At 37.3% G+C, this 16,733-nt stretch overlaps 1 protein-coding gene across 4 annotated transcripts in view; it reads left to right on the top strand.

Moving 5' to 3' along the window:
- The window catches only part of MAP3K1 (mitogen-activated protein kinase kinase kinase 1), a 79,278-nt gene that overhangs the window by 31,259 nt on the left and 31,286 nt on the right, over positions 1 to 16,733 (top strand). For all 4 annotated transcript variants that reach the window (XM_078449717.2, XM_078449726.2, XM_078449719.2 and 1 more), the window contains 2 exons: positions 12,815 to 12,965; positions 15,599 to 15,799. In XM_078449717.2, the coding sequence (XP_078305843.1) occupies positions 12,815 to 12,965; positions 15,599 to 15,799 (352 nt within the window). The remainder of the gene's footprint in view (positions 1 to 12,814; positions 12,966 to 15,598; positions 15,800 to 16,733) is intronic.

Raw genomic sequence — 16,733 nt, 5'->3', positions numbered from 1 at the left:
ATTTTGAGCATCCCAGTTAACATGCCTTTCCACCAGCTAGAAGGAAGTAGTACTATAGAAATAGTATCAGCTGTTCTGCGGCATTTGAAAGAAATCATTCTCCTAGCAGAGGATGTAAGAGGGCTTTGTGCTCTAATTTGGTGCTATATCATACTCTCCTCCATTAATCTGGGAACAGTGAAAATAGCCCAAGGGTTTTTATCAACATAGATGTATTCACTCAAATTACATTTACATACAGTTACATTTTTAACTGTAAACCAACTTTTCTTAAAAGAGAGGAATATATACAGTAACAGTCCAGTCTTCCAATTACTAGCCGTACTCATTTGATCTCTTAAAAGAATACTCAAACTGAACTGCCATGCTTTTTGAAAAATAACTGACTTGGTAAAAATGTAGTTAACACACCCATTGGAGAAAGTTCCAAAGAAAAGCATACACCAGAGCCTCCATATAACATTGATTTGGGATCTTTCTGATGCAAGGCAAAGTGGTTAAGGAACAGCCATCCCTCCCCCCACCCCCCAATACCTGCTTTGTGCCATGGACTATGTACTAGTGCTCTTAGACTGAGGACAGGAGACAGTGCTTTGTGGGAAGCTGTCCCCAGTAGTGGTGTAGGGAGTTCCAGTCTACTTCTGTAACGTATTGTAAAAGCCCCCTATACTTATCCATTGGTTGTCATTTAGACACAACCCTAGATTTGTCGTGTAGCACAAAGGAGAATTCTTAAAAGGAAATAGACATTTACCCGATACTATAAAGTATTAGTATCCTTTTCCTTGCTTACTAATCTGTGATCAACAATTCAGGAAGAGGATGCTCATATGTCCCATTTTTCTCAAAGGTTTCTAAAGGTTCTTCATCAGGTATCAAGGACACAACAAAGTGGGGGATAAACTGGAATTTTTAGCAATGACTATCAAAAGAATACAAGCCTCAGGATTAAAAGTTTTTGAAGCTTCCGTGGGTTTTTTTTGGAGAGGAAGAAATGAGAAATGGGACCATATTGGTCTTAAACTCCCTCTGTAAACAGTGGTTCTCAGAAACTAGTTTACATTAGGCCTGGTAGATCTCCCAAGTTCGTGGGTGTGAAGAAAAGAATAGTATGAATCTTCTCCCTGGAAAGATGGGTGGAAGAATAGTAGTATTTAGAAATATTGTTACAAAGGTCATTACTGTGATGAGTAAAACAAGTATTTTTGAAAAATACTTAGTTTAAGTAATAAACATTCCCTTGACAGCAACTTTTCAGTCCATTTGTCTGTCATTGTTAGCAGAATAGCATTGTTTTTCTGTCACAAGGATTTTCATGTATTTTGTGAGTTGATCAATCTTACAAAATCATGAAACTGAGGGTCCCTGGGTGGCTCAGTCAGTTAAGCATCTAACTGTTTTGGCTCAGGTTATGATCTCACAGTTTGTGAGTTCGAGCCCTATGTCAGACTTTCTCTCCCTCCCTCCCTTTCTGTCTCTCTCAAAAAGTAAATAAACAGTAAAAAAATTTTTTTAAATCACAAAACTCATTTCTATTCATTTCTGACAGTTTTTATAGTTTTCACTCATCTACCATAAATATTGCCATTTAATTTTAGTTCATAATTTGTGACAAGTCCGTGAATTTCACTGAACTTGAATCATTGTTGGTTCACTTTAGTCTGATTTGTTTTCTTTTATGCACATACATGAGAGGTGTGACCTTGAAAAGATGTCTGCCTTCACCGTCTCGTTTTTCTCTGAGTGCCTTTTTAAAAACGTTTTTGATTTCAAATCGCTAATCTTCTTCTAGGATTTTTATTTCCTTACTAACCTAACTTGATTACTACCTTGATTCATCTTACTTCCTTTAATTTTCTTTAAATTCTGAGCCTGCGTGGCTCAGTCATTTGTGTCCAACTCTTCATCTCAGCTTCAGGTCATGATCTCACAGTTAGTAAAATCAAGCCCTGCATCGGGCTTTGCGCTGATAGCACAGAGCCGGCTTGGGATTCCCTCTCTCCTCTCTTTCTGTACCTCCTCTGCTTGTATTCTTTCTCTTTCTAAAAATAAACAACAAAAATAAATAAATTCTTATTGCCTCCTGGCAAGTTTTAACTTCTGTTGTAGACATTTTCTTGACTGGTCCGTCACATACTTGTCATTACATATGACTATTATATGTCCTCTGTCTTGATAAAGTATATATAATTATTCTCGTTTGATACAGATTTATTGATTTTCAAATTCATCTATTAGCACATTTAGAAGGCAGGGTGATTTTTTTTACCCCAGATTTGGATAGCATATCATAGTTCCATTACTGTGTGATGTTACCAGTAATGCATTTAGACTGGTCTGTTTGTGGTAAATTAATTAACTTAAACATAGTAGTTCTTAATGGAATGTGTCAGCTGAGAGAGAGGGATGTACCAAGGAAACTTACTAATCAAGTTTTTGCATTGCTGCTTTATATTCTTCCTGGGACTAAGAGGTATTTTTGAACATTCATTTTTCATTGTATCTTTTTCTTGATTTATGTAGGCACAGGAAAAACAGCCCCTTTAGTTTGATATTTACTCATGTATAAGTGTGTCTACCTGAAAGACTAGCCTTGGTGTTTTACCTTCATTGTGTCAGTAACTTTGGAAGCTCCTGAAGTCCATCCATTAGCCTCATGTGTTAATTATACAATATTTACTTTTCCTGCAAAGTAGTTTTATCAGACTCATATTTGAATACTGGTATGAATATGTGACCAAGAAAGGTGCCTTTTAATCATAAAATAGTGTTGAGTAGAGTTAAATAAAAATGCAGCTCATAAAACAATCTAGAATCTTTTCTTTCTTCACTTGGGGCACCTGGGTGGCTCAGTTGTTTGAGCGTCCAACTCTTGGTCTCAGCTCAGGTTATGATCTCACAGTTTGTGAATTCAAGTCCTGCATCGGGCTCTGCACTGACAGCATGGAGCCTGCTTGGGATTCTGTCTCCTCTCTCTACCCCTACCCCTACTTGCTCTCTGTACCTTTCTCAAAATAAATAAAAATTTAAAAAATAATGTATTCTCCATTCATCATAATATTGTCCTAGTTGGTAGTTATCAATATGTTATTTACATTTAAGAACATTTTAATGGTGTTTGAATTTATAACAGTTACAACTACCAGTAATTCACTTATCAATCCGTTAGTGTTTATTCATTATTCTGTAGTCTTGCTTTAAATATATTTATATATTTTTACTACGTATCTAAGAACATATGGTACAGAACAATGTAGCTAAAATAACTTTTTAAATTTTATTTATTTGTTTTTGAGAGAGAATCTTAAGCAGGCTCCACGCCCAGCACAGAGCCCTGTGTGAGATTTGATCTCACAACCATGAGATCATGACCTGAGCCAAAATCAGGAATCAGGTGCTCAACTGACTGAGCCATCCAGGCACCCATAAGATTTTATTTTAAGTAAATCTGTACTCCCAACATGGGGCTCGAACTTACAGCCCCAAGATCAAGAGTCCCATGCTCCACTGACTGAGCCAGTCAGATGCCCCACAATACACTTTTCTTTTTGATTCACTTGAATTCTCTAAAAGGAGACCTTCAGGCATATAGTTTACTCCATAGACTCGGTCATGGGTAATTGACTGCCAAAAAAATTCCATATGGAGTTGCTACCTTGAAGAATGCTTTGATACTGTCTAGTGGCTCTCTGCCTTTTGTAAACTCCGTTGTTATATTTGCACAATGATTGTTCATTCAGTATTTTACAAATTACTGATTTAGAAGTCAGAAAACCTTTTGATCAAAACCACAATGAGATATTATCTCACACCTCGCTAACATTATTGGTGAGGACGTAGAGAAAGAGGATCTCTTTCGCCTGCTGGTAGTAATGAAAACTGATGCAGTCGCTCTGGAAAACAGTATGGACGTTCCTCAAAAAATTAAAAATAGAGCTACCCTACAACCCAGCAATCACACTACTAGGTATTTATCCAAGGGATACAGGTGTGCTGTTTCGAAGGGGCACATGCACCCCAAGGTTTATAGCCGCGCTATTGACAGTAGCCAAAGTATGGAAAGAGCCCAAATGTCCATGGATGGATGAATGGATAAAGAAGATGTGGTATACACACACACACACACACAACACACACACAATGGAGTATTACTTGGCAATCAAAAAGAATGAAATCTTGCCATTTGCAACTATGTGGATGGAACTGGAGGGTATTATGCTAAGTGAAATTAGTCAAAGAAAGACAAATATCATGACTTCACTCATGAGGAATTTAAGATACAAAACAGATGAACATAAGGGAAGGGAAGCAAAAATAATATAAAAACAGGGAGGGGGACAAAACATAAAAGACTCTTAAATATAGAGAACAGAGGGTTACTGGAAGGGTTGTGGGAGGGGGGATGATCTAAATGGGTAAGGGGCATTAAGGAATCTACTCCTGAAATCATTGTTGCAAAATATGCTAACTAACTTGGATGGAAATTAAACAGTAAATAAGTTTTTTAAAAAAGCTTTTGAATATTCTTCTTGTTCTCTTTGAAATTGTTTTTATGTCCCAGAGGCACTAATTTATGCTAGAAGTTATGAGTTAAATAGGCTGCGTGTATCTGCTGGGTACAATATCTGCACAGTGTTATTTCCTAGGTATTTGTTTATTAGAAGTGATAACCAGCTACTCTGACTCTGAATCAGCAATTGTTTATGGAGCCCACGACATATGTTGCTCTGAGTGCTCTGTTCGTAGCTATAGGAGGTGCCAGAGAAAGGAGGTGCCAGAAAAGGCACTTGCACTTTTCTTGTCTAGGTTGGCCTAAGTTAGCTAGTGAGCAAATGACTGCAGTATGATTACCCATTAATATATTCTATTGGTTTAATTTTGGTTAATTTCATACATACTCTTCATGTGTCTATACCACATTCAACTTTTCCAAATCTTGTCAATTTTGCTTAATTAAATTTTAATCTTAAAATTCAAATGGAGTGACAGTTTGGTTGAAACTAATCCATGAGGTCAGATAAACTGATTTTTAGCAGTTTATTTTTAGCATATATTTAGCATATATTTTTAGCATTTTTGGAATAATTTATAAATATGAATCCATCAGAATCACTAAGGTGGTATTAAACTGCTTGTAATCATTGTTGACAATAAGTTGTATTACTGTCTTTGATCTTTGGCCTCCATATTATTTAACTCTTGATGTTATTGACCAGAATACGGGCTTTTTGAAAGTGAGATTCTGTGCCTGTGTCACTCAAAGGACTAAATAAGATTTGTACAATACTAGAAATAGCTGTCTCCCCCCATAAAGACTTTCTTTTTTAATATTTATTTATTTATTTTGAGTAAAAGAGCACAAGCAGGGGAGGGGCAGAGAGAGAAGGAGAGAATCCCAAGCAGGCTTCATGCTATCAGCGCAGAACCTGTTGTGGGACTTGAACCCACGAACAGTGAGATCATGACCTGAGCTGAAATCAGAGTCAGATGCTTAACTGAGCTACCCAGGTGGGACCCCCCCTCCCCCACAAAGACTTCTGATAGAAATTCTACATAATATAAAACTGGTTATATCATGGCCATATCCACATTAACAAATCAGTAGGGGGGGTTGGTGCCTGGGTGGCTCAGTTGATTAAGCATCCAACTCTTTTTTTTTTTTAATGTTTACTTATTTTTGAGAGACAGAGTGAGCGAGTACATGCAACTGAGTAGGGAAGGGTCAGAGAGAGATGGAGACACAGAATCCGAAGCAGGCTCCAGGCTCTGAGCTGTGAGCACAGAGCCCGACATGGAGCTCGAACTCACAAATCAAGAGGTCATGACTGGAGCCGAAGTCAGACACTTAACTGACTGAGCCACCCAAGTGCCCCAAGCATTCAACTCTTGATTTTGACTCAGGTCATGATCTTGTGGTTCGTGAGTTCAAGCCCCACGTTGGCCTCTGCATTGACAGTGCAGAGCCTATTTAGGATTCTCTCTCTCCCCCTCTCCCTGCTTCTCTCCTGCTCCCTCTCTCTCTCAAAATAAATAAATAAACCAAAAAAAAATAAATAAATAAATCAGTAGACCTTTGTTGTGACAAAGGTTTACTCTGTATAGAAAAAAAAAAAGCAATTGCCTATTTCTTGTTGTAAATCAGTAGGACTTGTGCCATCATTCTCAGGTTCATATATTACTGAACATAACTTGAGTAAAATCTTTTGGGGACTAATTTTCATAACGAGCCATTTTTATATATTATTTCTTATGTAAAATTAGATATGTTATAAATGCTGGAAGATGGAAAAAAAAAAGACGGAAAGGTTGGACTGGCCATTGATTTTGATCTTTCCTCCTCAGTAGCAGCCCACATCTCTCAAGAAATTATCTCATGGGAAAATAGAGCTGTTACAGATATTTTGGCCTCATATCTTGGTCAACAAATTTTAAGCACTTGTAATCATTTTCTTTTTGCCCTATAGGATATAAGAGACTGTGGAATCATTCATATGTGGGTTTAAATCCTGTATTCTTCACATATAGACTTTATCACCTTGGAGATGTTACTTAACCTCCTTGGCTTTTTGTTTTTGTTTTTGTTTTTGTTTTTTTGCCAATGGGATAATAAAAGTTCCATGTCTTGGGAATTGACTGAGGTGACCCATGTGGAACTGTTAGCGCAGTGCCCTGTCGATGTTAAGGGATTGTTAGCCTCTTTTGTTAGCCATATGCTTCACCAGACTCTCTCCCCAGTCTTACCTAAGTCATTCCTTCTCTTAACCTTTACTTGGAAACTTAAATTTTAAGGGTCCCACAACAGACTAGTTTTGTTTTGGAAGGGGGTTCTTCCCTTACTCTCCTCTCCCCTTGGTAACAAAGTCTGTGGGTTTTAGCATAAGAATTCCTACTCTTATGAGAACTTCCCACTCTTATGAGAACTTCCCAAGCAGACCTCAGTTGTGTGGCTCTTAATTGTGCCTGTCCCAAATAATTCAGTGTATTTCCAGGGTTCTGTGAGATTCCTTGGATACTGAAAGAATGAAGATTCTTTCTATATAAAGTTATCCATAATGTGAACTGTTTGACAATCTTCATATATACTAAAGTTAAACCCCTTAATTTCCAGAAAGGTTTCATATAATCATTATATACTCCTATTACAGTGAAATGCTCTATTAATGAAGAGAATTAATGAGCTTTTGAATTCTTAGTCACCATTGTAAAAACTTGTTTAAACTTCTTTGTATTCTTATCAAATAGATAAATAGCACAGATACCTGGCGTTGACTCATCGTAAAAACAAAATCAGAATTGACAGTGACCTGCCATAGCAGTCAGAGTCAGATTGACCAAGGTCTAAATCCTGGTCCTGCTCCTTATATGTTGTGTGACCCCAGGCTTGTAAGCCTACCTCTCCAAGCCTCAGATGGTAATGACCTCATGTGGTTATTGGGAGGGTGAAGTACCTGTAAATATATATAAAGCACCTAACACCTTGCCTGTCATGTAACATTAACTTTTTCTATTATGACGTATGTCTGGTCATTACTTCTCCATATTACTAGTTGACTAACATATTTCCATGCTAAAAATGAACTATTTAAGAAATAGCTTTTAAAAATTATAGTTAACTTGGTAGGATTCTATTTTTGAGTGTTTTTCGAATATCCTCTGTGTGCCAGAGCAATGAGCTGTGTTAGTGCTGTAGTCAGACTCTTTGGGGATGCAGGGAAGAGAGAGATTATGGGGTTTATTTCAGTACAATGTAAAAAGGACCCATGAAGTTTCCTCCATTGCAGCGAACACATGCAGCCTTTGGAGAACTTGGTTATTCACCACCCAGGGAAGTGTAAAAGTAGCTCTTACCGGGTAACAGCATATCAGGGGACCCAGGTACAACTCTCATGTTTATTTTCATTGCTTCTTTCCATCCTTCCATCGCTGACCTCATCTTCCTTCTAATTTCTCTTTGCTCTCCCTTATTTTGTCTCACTGTTCCTAGTTACTGCTTTGCTCTTTTTCTCTATTTTGGTGCCATTCTTCCTACAGTGACACATCCATGTATCTTTTAAACTCCCACAGTGTGCAGATCTGGTTAAAATATAACAATGCCATCTAGTATAAAGGGTCTTTGGATGAGGGCAAATTATTGCACTGGCCAAATGTGACTGCTGGAGGGATTCACGTTTATAAACCATAGTGCCCCTGAGCATCAGACACTACAGAAGGGGAGGTGGCTATGACTAGATAGGTGCCCTGGCTTCGAGTTGGGTGCCTTTTGTGGCTTGTCCAGGACATTTGCCTGGATACAAAAATGAGTATGATGTTGCGGTCTGTCCCAGAAGAGCTCCTAGTGTGGTGAGGGAAGCAGATACTTAAACCAATACTGGACTTTATGCTGTATCATAATTAATATTGACATGGTGGGAGGGAGTGGCAACTGCTGTAGAGTGGGAGTAGGAAGTTCTTGATGAAGGCATGTAAGATGATAGGGTGGTTCTGTCAGGAGAAAAAAACCATCTGCAGTAGCAGAGAGGTATGAAATATCTTGGTGTACTTAAGAGAGTATTGAGAAGAGGGCAGTGACTAGTATTTAAGGGGCTCCTGGAAGAGGGTCTAGTATATGATACCAGTGAGGTCAGAGAGTCAGAAGCAGAAATAGGAAAAAATCATCTAGAAGTTAAGGGAGAGGACATCTATAAGAGTGACAGTCCATTTAATAATAGCTGGTACCGTGGGAGGTCAGATAAAGAAAGGACCAAATGGCTTCATTAAGAAGGGGCCACTGAACCATTTCATTTGTTAGCAGGTAAATTCTGTCTCTAGAAAGAGACTAGAACAAGAAGCCTAACCTCAGAAGAGAAAGGTTCTCTGACACTCTAGATTGATCACAAATTTATTCTGAGGAATGTTTAGAACCAAAAAAAGCAAGAAACCTCATGTTTTCTAAATAAACAGGAAAGGAAGATAAAGCTTAATCTGTAACAGTGTTTAAGTTTCTCATATTTGTCTGGCTAAAATTTCATTTATTTTTAAAGTCTTCAAAATACTTTCCCAAAATACATTATGTTTGTTTTGTCAAAGAGTCAGAAATATACAAGCTATTACTTTAGATAAAATAACAGGTATTGGTTGTAGGTACTAGGTCAAAAATAACTCTCCAGAACACTCTTGTTTAACCAAAATGAATTAGAGGCCCTCTAATCTCCTGGTGATTTAGCAACTATCTGTTTAGATTAGTTTGTGGGTTTAAGATTAAGATTTAATATTAATATTATTATAGCTATAATGTTAATTGGATAAGATGACACATGACTTCTCTATCCATACACACATGATTTTTTTCCTAGTCAGTAGAATTAGGATTTACTGTATATTTCATTGAAGCTAAGATCCCATTGGTTGTAAATGGAACCATTATTTTATATAAACCCTGCCATAAATTACAACATTTGATTGTAAGAGGCATTCAGATTTCAGAGATACTAAAATGTGAAAAATACACATTTTATAATTAGTGATATATAATTATTTATGAAGACATTAGAATATTTTGGTTTATATTTACAGATTAATTTAGGAACAACAAAAATTGCTCTACTAAATAACATCTAAACTGCAACTGTAGTCTTAATTAAAAACAGAACTATAAAAAGAATAACATGAGTAGTCATTAAATTTTAAAACTAGGAAGGTTTTTAGGGCTGTCAAAGATGTTAACACATGATTATTCATTTAATATATGCTTTGATACCTATCATAAGCCAGACATTGTTAGATGTTGTATATATAATGATGGATAAAACACTGGTCCCTGCCTTCATAGAGTTTATAGTTCTTGATGGGGGATCGGGAAATAGGTTTGCAAATTGCAATGAGTACTTTAAAGGAAAAGTACAGTGCTGTCAAAAAATGGAACAAGGTGGGGGCGATGCCTGGGTGCCTAGTCAGTTGAGCATCCAGCTTTGGCTTAGGTCATGATCTCCTGATTGGTGAGTTTGAGCCCCAAATCGGGCTTTCTGCTGTCAGCACAGATCCAGCTTCAGATCTTCTGTCCCCCTCTCTTTTTGCCCTTTCCCCACTCACACTCTCTTGTCTCAAAGTTAAATAAACATTAAGGGGCACCTGGGTGGCTCACTGGGTTGAGTGTCCAACTTTGGCTCAGGTCCTGATCTCGGATTCATGGGTTCAAGCCCTGCATCAGCCTTTGTGCTAATAGCTCTGCAAAAGTCTGTCTGTGCAGAAGTCTTGAGCAGGAAAGATGTTGGAGTTTTTTAGACAGTGAAAGAAACACAAGGGTGGGGTAGAGGTCTAGGTGATTTTCAGTTGAGATAAGACCACATGGTGCATAGCCACAGTGGACCTTTTAAACATTTTAATCTAAGCCCAGGGGCAAACCACTGGAGGGTTTTAATAGAGGAAGTGACCCTGGCTGCTCTGTGAAACCTGGACTGGAGTAAGATTCAAAGTGAAGAAGCCCCCTTAGGAGTCTGTTAGTACAGACCAGCTAAGATGGCAACTTGACCTGAGGGATTGTGAATGGAAGATACATTTTCTTGAAGATAATTTGCCAGTATTATCAGGAATCTTAAATTTGTGTATGGTCTGACCCAGCACTTCCATTTCACTCCCTTGTTCTGAAGAAACAGATGTATGTAAAAGTTGAACTACTAGTTTGCTCATTCCCTATTATTTATTGAGAAATTGGTTTAAATAATTACAGTATTTTCAAACAAGCAAAAAGGAAAGAGGCAACTCATGCCAACTTTAAGGAGGCCACATCTTCCAGGAAGAGGTGTTTAGACAGGGAGAGTCTTCTGGTGGGTTCCTGGGAGAGAGACACTGAAAATACAGAATGGAGAAGAGATACTCCTAAAACAAATGTGGGGGAGGAGAGACATTTAGGACCAAAGGGAAGATAAGCTCTCTTGTCTGGGAGTGCAGGAGCTTCTGGTGTAAAATGTACTGCAGTTCTGCCATGTGACTTATTTTTTGAGAACTAGCCTGGGAACCTAGCCACGCCTTGCAACGTTGTTACTGGAGGGGAAAGTGTTTGCTTTTCAAACTAGAGAATTGTAAGTGAATTTTTGGTATGCAGTCAGCCCATAAATTCAGTTGCCTGTAAATCTGAGCTTCCCTGGGTAAGTAGTAACTGAACAGGATGAAATTTTGTGAAAACGTTTCTCTACCCCTGCCTTTTCCTTCCCTTAGCTCTCCCCACCCCCTACTCTCTCACTCTCCTCTCCTTTTCTTCTTTCTTGTTCCTTCCCTTTCTTTCCTCTCTTCCTTTCCCTCTCCTCCCTTCTTCTCTAGTCTTCTCTTATATACCCCAAAAGTTATATTTTATACTATAATTAGAGCAGGAAAAACAGCCAGGCACTTCTAAGTAAAAAAAAGAATCTCCTTCCTTTCCTTCCTTCCTTCCTTTACCTTTTTTCTTCTCAGGTAGCCTCTTTTTTTTTTTTTTTTTTTTTTTTGGACAGCTTTTTTATACCATGTGATGGAAATACTCTACTACGTGCTCTTAATGCCGATTTGCAAGTTTTCAAATGTTTTGTACTCTTTGCATTCCTAAAACTCTCTAGACCAATCTCTGCACAGGGATGTTTAACTTGTTGATTTCCACTCCCCTCCAGAATTGATACTTTAGGAAAACCAGTTAACCATTTACTTTCTAGTGCATATTTAGTTTTAAGTTTTTGCTGGTTCTCTGAAGATACTGCTGCTCTGTGGTTTAATTATCTGGAAAATTCCTAGAGGAGTTTGCATTTCACTTTTTAGTAAGCTTGCAGCTATCATCTCTGGTATTTCCTTGAGTATTTCCTTTTCCTATCTATGTAGAAAAATCAGTTCTGTAGCTTTATAGAATTTCCAAAATAGTTATTGAACTTAGCTGATTAGTATTTTTTAAATTGTTACTTCTCCCAGAGTGCAAATGCTTTAACTGTTTCCTTATGAATCAGGTTTTAAAATCCATGCATATGTATATTGTATCTGTTGTATATATCTGCATGTGGATATAAGTGTATTTGAAATTAGTGGATGCTTTACCTATTAAAGGCTAAATAATTTTAGGAGCCTTTTAGGATTAATTTTCAAAAATTACTAGCTTACAGATTATTTTATTCTGATAACTCCACAGTATATTATGGAGTAAAGGTCACATGTTTGTACCAATTTTTACATTTTATATATGGAGTGTCCCCAATACTGTGATGTGGAAATAATGTTACAAGAATACAAATCTAATCATTTAGGCTTTGAACAAATATTGTGAGATCATAGAAGATGTGGTTAGGTTTCACTTAGCTTATTAAATATTGATTTAGCTTTTTTCAGAAAATGAGCATATCCACCAGATTCTATCTATATTTACTTAAATTATTGGAAATCCTTAAGTTATTGGAAATCCTAGAGTAGTAAAATGCTCTTCTAAATATTTGTCTGTTAAATACTTCAAGTATGTGAGAGTGGTATAAATGGAAGCAGTGCAGTCTTCATGAATGTGTTTCTTAATGCAGTACTTAATGTCTTGGGATCCATTTTGTTAACTACCTGTAAACAAAGGTCTGTGTTAGTAGTATTAGTAAGCCTGCACCTTCTAAATAGAACTTTTCTTTTTAAAGGCACTATTACACTCACATTACCATACAACATTGAAAAACAGAGTATATACGATTCACAGTGACACTTTCTTTCATACTTGGCTTAAATCGTTTGAGGTTTTAGCAGTTACCTTTTTAGTTACATGTCCACTGAAAATATAAAATACTATTTATTCTTGGAAATTTTTTATATACTAATCTCCTTCTTATTGCTCCCTCCATTTTAGTCGCGAGATGGAGAATAAAGAAACTCTCAAGGGGTTGCATAAGATGGACGATCGCCCAGAAGAACGAATGATCAGGGAGAAACTGAAGGCAACCTGTATGCCAGCCTGGAAGCACGAGTGGCTGGAGAGAAGAAATAGGAGGGGCCCTGTGGTAAGTGTCTGTTTACCTGCCATAAGGAAGAAAGCATAGGAAGAGATGGGAAATTAAGCATAAGTAGATCCTCTTGTAAGCTTTTTTTTCTTCTTGATTTTAAGTGCAGTTATTTGATTTGCTTAACATTCTAGCCACTTGGAATAAAACATAGCTAAAACTATGCTCATTAAGCACCTTAAATTGTTCTAGAAACTGAACTGGTTGGATTGGGTAGCTAATGCTTAAAGCAACACTGCCCCCTACTGTCAGTGTCTAAAATCCTTTTGGTAGAGATTTATACTGTATTTTAAGAAAGAAAAGCAATTTTTCTAATGTTCTCTCTCTAAGATAGGATCCAAAGATCTGAGTTCCAGAAATCATCCAGGAAAGCAAAAACTGAATAGCCTCATAGAGTTTGAGGTAAATTTAAAAGATGCCCAGGGTTTGAGGAAAGAAACCTAGATTACTAGGATTAGGAGAGAACGTCATACTCCATCTTTTGCCATGGTTATTCTCTTTTAAGGTATACAAATACTGTGAAATGTGCTTCTCATTCTTACAAAGGAGATAGACCTCAATTGTTAAGTGATCCCGTATCAGCCTGTATCAGCAAGTTTTTTGTCCTTTATAAACAAAGATAAGTTAAGATTGATTAGGTTTGGGGTAGGCAAAGGGATGGTGGGCATAATCATAAAAGTTATTGGGCAAGCTACTCACTTGACATTTGAAACCCTTGACCTTTACCCTTGCCAAATGACCAGCTAGCTCTCCATTCATCCCACTTGCCTATTTAAGTTCAAATTGAAATTAATTAAATGTAAATAAAGTAAAAATTTAGTTCCTCAGCCACATTAGCCATATTTCAAGTGCTTGATAGCCACATAGACATCCCTCATCATTGTGTTGTCTTGCACGTTCTACCTACTGGTGTTTACCCATGGAGCCAGTATAGAATATATTTAATTGTTCCTTTATCTACCAGCTTTTTAAGCTGTGTTACTCATGAGTCCTTTCCTTTCCAGCTGAGCTTCCACATTTCTTGCATTTGTTTTTCATAGGAAATAGTATGGCGAGAACCCCTCACTGTTTTAGTAATCATGTCAGAGGATAAAGATGAAGAAATCAGGAATTTATCTTAGAAAAGCAAAAGTTCTATTGAAATAACTTATAGAAGGGAGTAAATTTCTACCAAGTTACTACAAAGAACTTTTGAGTAGGTAAAGCCATTTGAATGTGTTGCTTTCTGGAGCTCCTTGTGCTAGTGGAGAGTCTAAATCTTTTGAGAATACCATAAAGCAGAAATTACAACTTTTTAAAAAGAAGCCAATAAAGCCAATCCTTTATTACATATAAACTAAGGACATTCCATTTTCTAAGACGAAATATTGGTTTTTCTCACTGTCCCCTTTCTGGCAAATCTTTAAATACAAGACAGAGCTAAAGAGGGAAGAGATGTGTGGAATAAGACATTTGACACGTAGTCCTTAGCACAGTTATACTACCCTGTATGTTACAGTTTACAGATTTCATATTACCCTTAAGAAGTTTATAGTCTACTTGGGAAATCTGATTGTGTTTATTATGTCTTATATAAATTACATCAGATCCTTCTTGAAATATAAGTGAGGTATAAATATCTCCAGTTGTGAAAATGCAACTTATAAATAAAAATAAAGGCATGAAATACCACAGAACAGTTTGTGAGTATACACCAAATGTGTGGACTGGGCAGAAAGCAATGATGACTTAGAAGAAAAATGTCAGGCTGACAGAGTTAAGGGCACTTTTGTTAAAGGTAGGATTTTAACCGAGCCTTAAAAGCTGGGTGTTTTCACCAGGTGAAGGTATGCTACCTGGTATGCTGCAGGCTAGAGATGTGGATTAGAAGGGAGAGTGGGAGTGAGAGTGCAGGACAAGGCCAGGTTAGGCGTGTGTGGTAGGCACAGCAGCTGGCTAGTAGAACAGTAGAAGAGTAGTGGAAGGCAGGCGGGGATGGTTGGTTAAGGCTACAGTGTATGGCCTTTTGGTCATAGCTAGATTAGGTCTGTTGAGAAATAGCAGGTTTTATAGCCTGCATTTGTGCTTGAGAGATTGATCTTTTAAATATCTAGCTTCTTTTGGTGATTCTGAAATATATGTCTAAACTATTGTAACATAACATTGCAAAAAAAAAAAAAAGGCAAAATGGTTTTGTATCGATTAGACTATTTGGGCACATAAATTACTCCCATTATTGTTTTCAAGATCCTGCATTTTCTCAATAGAAATGAAAAAACATCTACTTTAATCTAGTTGAATAAGTTAACTGTAGAAGGTATAAGTGCTTATTTTTCACATTTGTTTACTAACCTGTGATTGTTGATTTTTAATGTTAAGTGATTTAGAGCACATAATAACAGATAATGCTAAATTTCTAAAATTACATAATAACATTTTAACTAGTGATAAAGCCTACGTTAATGAAATCTGTGGGTAAAAAGTCTTACATTTATATCATTTGAAGTAAGACTAAATAAAAGTTGATAGGTTGTCTGTTATATTTGTATAATATTGTGTGATGAAAAACTTGAGTTCATCTCTTAGTCTGTTGTGTTCAAATTTACTTATTTTTTATATTTTTAAGTAATGAGAATATTGGAATTTTAATTTAGGTGGTAAAACCAATCCCTATTAAAGGAGACGGTTCTGAAACTCACAGCTTGGCAGCTGAGTCTCCAGGAGAAAGCCAGGCAAGCACCACTTCACCAGCTCCCAAGGGCCGCCGCAGTCCTTCTCCCGGCAGCTCCCCAGCGGGCCGCACAGTGAAATCTGAATCTCCAGGAGTGAGGAGAAAGAGAGTCTCCCCCGTACCTGTAAGTTAATGTTTCAACAAGCATGTTAAGTTTCTACAATTTTTAGATTCATCTGTAACACAGAAAATATTGCTAGACATCTGTTAAAGCAGCACTTCTCAAAGTGTGGTCCACAAGCCCTACATTGGGGGAAGAGGGAAGGTCCTGGGACCTTTCCTGTGGATCCGTTAACTCAAAGCAAATTTGGTAATAAAACTGAGATGTTATTTGCCCCTTTCACTGCATTAACATTTAAATTGGTGGGTAAAGCTGCTGGTGCATTCACCTGAATTAAAGCTGTGACAATAGAAAATGTATTCTTCATCTGGGTATTTGGCATTTTCCTTAAGACTAGTTAAGTGAAGGAAGGAACTTGAAGGAAGGCAACAGAAATGTTTTTTCACCAGTGGTAAAATTTGAGATTTCAAGCAAAAATTAGAATTTTGGAAAACTATCTACCACTGTCAGCTTGACAGTTTCCCAATCCTTAAAAGAATTTTCTTTTTTTAAAAATTTTTTTTTTTTCAACGTTTATTTATTTTTGGGACAGAGAGAGACAGAGCATGAACGGGGGAGGGACAGAGAGAGAGGGAGACACAGAATCGGAAACAGGCTCCAGGCTCTGAGCCATCAGCCCAGAGCCTGACGCGGGGCTCGAACTCATGTACCGCGAGATCGTGACCTGGCTGAAGTCGGACGCTTAACCGACTGCGCCACCCAGGCGCCCCTAAAAGAATTTTCTAATGAGATCAGTGATTTTATCAACTGTGATTTTTTTTCCCATATATATCGCACAGTGAAATGTGTGAACATTTGAGAGATCTGCATAACTTAGTGAACCAGTATTTTCCCGATGACCAGTGCATGATGAAACAAAACCATCCTTAGGTAAATGATCCATTCAAATTGTGTGAGATATACCATCTGGATTTTAATGTGTAACAGTAGGAAAAGT

Source organism: Panthera onca, chromosome A1 (genome assembly GCF_046562875.1).
Source record: "Panthera onca isolate mPanOnc1 chromosome A1, mPanOnc1 haplotype 2, whole genome shotgun sequence".
NCBI classification, from domain to species: domain Eukaryota; kingdom Metazoa; phylum Chordata; class Mammalia; order Carnivora; family Felidae; genus Panthera; species Panthera onca.
The sequence above is the reverse complement of the archived record's forward strand: the minus strand, read 5'-3'. Positions and strand labels throughout refer to the sequence as shown.